The sequence below is a fragment of the Somniosus microcephalus genome, chromosome 1, assembly GCF_052327205.1.
Source record: "Somniosus microcephalus isolate GS21.2 chromosome 1, FLI_Smic_1.0, whole genome shotgun sequence".
In the NCBI taxonomy this organism is placed as follows: Eukaryota; Metazoa; Chordata; class Chondrichthyes; order Squaliformes; family Somniosidae; genus Somniosus; species Somniosus microcephalus.
Genome location: NC_140987.1, coordinates 411,293,925 through 411,301,137, shown reverse-complemented (window position 1 = coordinate 411,301,137; position 7,213 = coordinate 411,293,925). Strand labels below are relative to the sequence as shown.

The following is a 7,213-nucleotide window of genomic DNA, read 5'->3' as shown; positions in this document are numbered from 1 at the left end:
TACAGAGAGTCATGTGGGTGCCGTAAGCCGCTCCCATGCCTTGATACAGTGAAGGAAAAAAACATCTTATTCAGACTGTAGGAAAGATTTAAATTTAAATCAGAAGTTTGTGTTAACAGTAAGCAATTATACATGCCATCTATTTCAAGCAGATCTTTATTTAGCTTACTTGTAAAATCAAATGCTTTGGTTGAGACTCTGGGGAAATTCCTCCCCTCAGAACAAATGTGGAATGGAACATTCCAGTTCCTTTAAAAACTATGTGGCAGTGTGAGGTTGGAGAGGAAGTCGATCCGCTCACAGGAACTCAGTTATTTATTATTTAACTTGGTGTTCTCAGGGACCCGAGTGAACTGTAGAAATACAGCACAGTACATAATCTCCCATTGAACATGAAGGAAACCACTAAATGTCTCTGAAGGCCCAAGGGTCACAGGTCACAAAGCTGAGAGGTGAGAAGAGATAACATACCTGTTACCAAGACGACGCTTTCAGTCTACAGAGGTTTGAGAAAGAAAAATGGAGGCAGGAATGATTTCACCAGCTCTCTGTGTGAGAGATAGTACTCAGTATTTTCAACTGCACTCTTCAGGCCTATAATGTCAGGATTTATTGATTTTTTAAAGCTGTATATTTAACAGTTAATTGTTCTCTGTTCTCTTGTGACACTTAGCTAATTCTGCGCTCCCATGTGCCTTTTGGGGAGCTGTGCTGGCAGGGAGTATGAGTCAGAATCAGCGCTACAATTTTGCCGACCTCCAACCCTGGTCCTTGTATGTGTGGAAACTGTTGGCAGCAATGAATTAATTACCCAACTGTTTTCTATTTTAAAAAAAAGGATAATTCCCCCCACCCCCCCCATCCCATTTTTCTATTATTTGACCATGGGGGCTTCACAGTTGAGCCTGATCCTGAACTTACACACATACACTTCCAGCCAGGGTGTTATACAGAGATCAGGAGCAGGAACTCAAGATTTTTTCTTTGCTAAAGCAGGGACACTACAGCCATACATATTACCCCAACTGTTACTGCAGCTGAGATAAACTAACGCAGCATATATTGGGAATTTAACCCATTTTGTGGTCCGTTGCATGGCTCAGAGAGTCTCTCGCAAATTCAGCCTCTTATCCCCCTTCTCTCCTGAAAGTCTTGGTCGTGCTGGACTACAGTTCCACAGGGGCCAGGAGCTTTCTCTTACCTTGCCTAAGTGATCATTCTTCATGCGTAAGCCTAGATAGCGAGTGCTGGCAGGCTATTTAACCATGGGGGGGACGTCTCAGCCGAACCTAATCACGTCCTTACCCGACATTGATACACATGCACTTTCCACCAGGAGCCACTTAGGAAGGTGAACCCAAGCTGATTTTTTCCCCCTTTTTCTGATTAGCCCAGGGAACTGAGGGAAACCTACTGCCATCCCACCGGAGATCAGCAAACTCAACACATGCCAGACATTGAACCTGCGGCCTGTATGCTTTAGTGCTTACAGTGGATTTTGCTTTGAACAAGCAAACCATTAGGGAAGCTGCTCCACTGTCACTTACAAGATATCTTTATTCTTTTTATTTTAGGTATCCCTCCTGTTACCCATGGCAAATGAAACAGAAACTCGTGATGAGCAGACTCCGGTCAAGTACCCTGAAGATGACTCCTGTGAATCGTACCGCAGCTGCAGTAGCAGTATAGTTAAATACACTGATGAATCCTTTGCGTCCTACACTGATGAAAATGAGCACAGCGGTCAATCCTACAGTCAATCATTTGAATCTTACCATCCTTTCGATGAGGATTGTGAGCCAGAAACAGAATCAGAAACCTCTACGATCAAATCTGAAATGGAGTCTCTGTCACCTCTGAATGTCAAAGAAGGTGAGGGGAAATAATCAATTGTTTGTCAAGATGCTTTCCTGGACTATCTTAGATTTGCTACCTTTGATTTTTTTTCTCTCCAATTTTATCCTGCTTTCTTGACCAGTGACTCCTGCAAAATATGCTGTATGGACATTGGGTTAAGACAGGATTGGCTCAGGTGTGATGCCCTAATTGGTTGAACATACTGCCAACAATCATTGTCTAGACTCACATTTTCTATTGTAGGCGAGTGGGAGGAATCCCAGACCCCAGTGACAGGTGAACTCTGCCAGGTTCCATTAATGAATTAGGCGAGCTGGTTGACCATCAACAGTGGGCTGGAGTACTGCTGACCTTCCTGTTTCTGGTATCAGATCACTAAATCTGCCACAGAGTGGTGACTTGGCCTTTTGGAACACAGCTGGCTTGATGCCAGCTGCAATCGAGGCAACCCAATTTTGCAGAGGGGGCTTCAAACAGGCGTTATGACTCTTATTTGAATATGCAAAGAGCTAAATGCCTGTATCAGGCATGGGACCTAAAGATGATTTTTTTTTTGCCGACATCAATATGGCAGGCGGCGCATTTCCCAGTTATTAATGAGCCTGCGTTTCCTGCCCGTCATATTGGGGGCTTAGCAGGCCATTTAGCGCCTGAAAAACAGGCGTTGTAGGGATGAATTTCTAGGCCTGATGAGCACAAAGTTTCTTAAAAAAAAGGGAATTTGTTCCTCTGAACTTTCTTTGCTGGGGCGTCCAGTGGTGCTGTATTATACATGATGATAACCAGAATATTTACACACTAATAAGTTCCAGGTGTCCTTTCACATGTCTGTTCACTCGTGACCCTTTCTGAGTTCAGGCTTTCAGATGTATAATAAAACCAGTTACTCACTGTCACCATCAGAGTGCGTCTAGTTCACCTTCAAATTATCAATCATTGCTATAACCAGATGGCCTCACCTTGAACCCCCACCCCAACTCCACAGACTGTGACATCATTTAACCATGTGAGCCACCTTCAGAATACCCGTAATACAATATCTGTAAAACTGTAAATCTATAGGGCCGTATTTTCCGATCGGAGGCTTCGTGCGTTGTGAGGCCTCCGATCTAGAAAAAAATCTAGGGACTTACCTGAGGACTCCCGAGGTCCGGACACTTCCGCTCCTGGGCCTCTCCAGCTCGAAATGTGCAGGGCCCACGTATCCCAGAGGCGCATGTGGTTCGCAAATGTCCCTGGGATCATGTGGGCCATGGGGAGCCAATAGGAGAAGGGAATCTCCCTTCATACACTTGACAGATAGACCTGTCAAATATATGAATGGAGATCACCCCCAAAACACTGTAAAACATTAAATACATTAAAAAAAATCACATTTTAAAAATTAGATGAAATTACAATAAATTAAATATTTTAAACAAAAATTTAATTTTTTGAAAAAAATCATTAAAGTTTTTTACGGGGCTAAATATAAACTTACCTTTTTTTAAAGTATTTTTAAATGATAAATGAGTGAAAAGATTTTTTCTTTTACTTTTTCAAATCTTATGCTGGTAAAAGCAGGCCTTACGCCTGGTTTTGGTAAATTTCCAACAACATACAACAAGAATGTATCAAATATTTTAAATATTTTCTACCTCATTTCTCCCCTCCTGTCCGAGCAGTTTAATTAGCTCTCTGTTACAGCAAGTGCACATATCAATTATATTTTACAATGTAATAATTTAGTTACTGTTAATCAAATGGGTGCTAACTTTTATCTACGATTCTAAAAATGCTCCTGAAAGTAATTATCTGTAATGTGCAATCATTCACTGTTCAGTTTGAATCGTTTTTTGCTTGGTAACTACTTGTTATATAGCAATTAAACGGATGCATGCACATTTACTTACGATTTGCTCGGTTTGTGTTAATTTTGCACAATTAAACAGGTAGCTAGCAGAATTCAAAGGGGCAGCAGAGCAAGAGAAAGCCAATGGAACTAGTCAAAGGTGAATCTAGTGGTGTGTACAGTAGGAAGGTTTGGGTTAATACTAGCCGTTTGTGAAACTAGTCAAGCAAGCATAGTTGACAACTCCAACCTAGTTCATAGAATCATAGAATAATACAGCACAGAAGGAGGCCATTTGGCCCATCGAAGAGCAATCCAGTTAGTCCCACTCCCCCGCTCTTTCCCCATATCCCTGCATTTTTTTCTCCTTCAAGTATTTATCCAATTCCCTTTTGAAGGCTACTATTGAATCTGTATCCACCACCCTATCGGGCAGTGCATTCCAAATCCTAACCACTCGTTGCATAAAAAAGTTTTTCCTCATGTTGCCTCTGGTTCTTTTGCCAATCGCCTTAAATCTGTGCCCTCTCGTTTTTGACCTTTCAGACATTGGAAGCAGTTTCTCTTTATATATACACATACAGAACCTGGAACCTTTCTAGTCTGTTTGGCTCAGTACTATGCCAAACAATACATTTAACCATTGGAATAGATTTGTAGTATTTCTGTATATTTTTTCAGTGACAGGTAACATAGATGGTGTTATTGAGGCATGAGGTCAAGGCCCAACACCACGTAAACACTTTAAAGTTGCTGCTGCTTCAGGAGCCACACCAGAGGAAATGTGCAGATCCCTATCCTTGTTCCCACTCCCTCCAGAGAAAAATCTCACACCACTAATGACAGGCACTGTAGGCTTTTTCTGTCTTTGAAATGATGCAAAGCAGAGCCTACAAATAGAAAGGGACAAAGAAGCTCAATGTGGCATCATTGTGCAACCAAATGGATAAACTGTTGGCTGTCAATCTGACCAAGCTGTAGTATCTTCCAACATCCTATCCCTACCAACTACCACTTCCCAACTCCCCCCCCCCAATAATCAGTAACAATATTAAATATCATCCACATCTCTACAGGAATTTCTGATGATTTGCCAGCTGTGAGATATGAAACAGACACAGTACTGTCCAAATGTTTTTACTCTGAATACCCATCAAGTACAATTGCCCCTGCACTAAAGTGGAAATCTTCCTTTGTTTGTACATCTGTGAAGAGTGCAGTCCACTATATAAACATAGGAACAGAATGCTAGTTCCTGACATCTTCCCAGAATCATTGAACAATGATAAATGACCTCGAGAAAAGTGAGCCATTTAAAAAGCGCCATGTTAAAATACTTTAATATTTTGTCTACACTTTATTACCTGCTTCTTGTTCTTTTGCAAGTTTTATTTTTGATGCTCTCAGTTCATCTAGCGTTCACAGCCCCTCTCTGTACCACTTATTGGCTGTCTTCACACCAATGCCAAAGATACTGGTGAACAGCTTTAGAGTTTGCTATCTGGATTAGTATTTCTACCAATGAAAGATAATTGGCACTCACACCCTAATGAATAAGGTCAGGGAATGCAAAGTCAGGGGACAAGAAGCAGAATGGATTGCTACCTGGCTCCAAGACAAAAAGCAGAGAGTAGGGGTAAAGGGTAGCTATTCAGAGTGGCTGAAGGAGGTAAGTGGTGTTCCACAAGGGTCAGTGCCAGGACCACTGTTGTTCACGATTTATATTAACGATTTAGATCTTGGAATCAAAAACACAATTTCTAAATTTGCGGACGACATGGAACAGTTCCCATGGATTGGAGGGTAGCTAATATAACCCTACTATCTAAAAAAGGTGGTAGAGAGAAAATGGGGAATTATAGACCGGTAAGCCTGACATCGGTAGTGGGGAAAATGCTAGAGTCCATTATAAAAGATGTGATAGCAGAGCACTTGGAAAACAGTGACAGGATCGGACAAAGTCAACACGGATTTACAAAAGGTAAATCATGCTTGACTAATCTACTGGAATTTTTTGAGGATGTAACTGATAGAATAGATAAGGGAGAACCAGTGGATGTGGTGTATTTGGACTTTCAGAAGGCTTTCGATAAGGTTCCGCATAAGAGATTAGCGTGCAAAGTTAAAGATTGGGGGTAAGGTTCCAATGTCCCAGGTGTTTAAATCCCTCCCCCTTGCACCATTCCTCTAGCCACGTATTCAGCTGAAATATCCTTCTATTTCTACTCTGACTAACACGTGGCATTGGTAGCAATCCTGAGATTACTACCTTTGAGGTCCTATTTTTTAATTTACCTCCTAACTCCCTATATTCAACTCTTAGGACCTCATCCCATTTTTTTGTACCTATATCGCTGGTACCTATATGCACCACGACAACTGGCTGTTCACCCCCCCCCTCCAGAATGCCCTGCAGCCGCCCCGAGACATCCTTGACCCTTGCACCAGGGAGGCAACATACCATCTTGGAGTCTCGTTTGCGGCCGCAGAAATGCCTATCTATTCTCTTTACAATAGAATCCCCTATCGCTATAGCTCTCCCGCTCTTTTACCTCCCGTCCTGTGCAGCAGTACCACCCATGGTGCCAGGAAGTTGGCTGCTGCTGCCTTCCCCCGATAAGCCTTCTCCCTCAACAATATCCAAAGTGGTATATCTGTTTGAGAGGGGGATGGCCACAGGGGACCCCTGCACTACCTGCCTGCGCCTACCACTCTGCCTGCCGGTCACCCATTCCCTTCCTGCCTGTGCAGCCTTTACCTGCAGTGTGACCAATTCATTAAACATGCTATCCATGATGTTCTCAGCATCGCGATTGCTCCAGTATGTATCCATTCGCAGCTCCAGCACTGCAATGCAGTCTGCCAGTAGCTGCAGCTGGATACACTTCCCGCACACATGGTCGCCAGGGACACAGGAAGTGTCCCTGCTTTCCCACATAGCGCCAGAGGAGCATGCCACAGGGATGAGCTGTGCTGCCATGACTTACCCTTTAATTAATTTAAATTAAATAAATCAATCAATACCACTAATTACACTACAATTAAATGATATACTCAAGGGCCCTTGTTTACTAGCACTCCCCGCTACACAACAGAGACCTTAGAAACTATAACCACAAAAATTAAGACCTTCTAAACTTTATAAACTACTAACCTTAACTATCAAACTATAGAGTAGTATAAATACTCACCTGGCCGTAGTAACCCAATCAGCTGCTTCCTCTTGCCTGCGTCACTTTTTGAATCATGACATGGCTCTGGAACGCTGCTGCCGGTCTGTGAGATTGGTAAGCCTCTGTAAAAAAGCCCGCGAAAGTGAGTTTGAATACTCACTGTTTTCTCCAGTTGCTCCGGACACCGGCCTCTGAAAAAAAGCCCGCTAAAGTGAATGTAAATACTCACTGTTCTCTCTTGTTGCTCCCGACACCGGCCTCTGTAAAAAAGCCCGCTTTGATAGAGTAGTTACAGAGAGAGTGTTTCCACTTGTGGGGAAGAGTGTAACTAGAGGCCATGAATATAAGATAG

The 7,213-nt window shown here is 42.7% G+C and overlaps 1 protein-coding gene across 1 annotated transcript in view; it reads left to right on the top strand.

Moving 5' to 3' along the window:
• The first annotated feature begins 260 nt into the window (after positions 1-260).
• Positions 261-7,213, top strand: part of LOC147125196 (uncharacterized protein C8orf48-like) — an 80,691-nt gene continuing 73,738 nt past the window's right edge. Inside the window, exons 1-2 of the mRNA XM_086009718.1 lie at positions 261-452; positions 1,575-1,872. Of these exons, the coding sequence (XP_085865844.1) occupies positions 1,593-1,872 (280 nt within the window). The 5' untranslated portion in view covers positions 261-452; positions 1,575-1,592. The remainder of the gene's footprint in view (positions 453-1,574; positions 1,873-7,213) is intronic.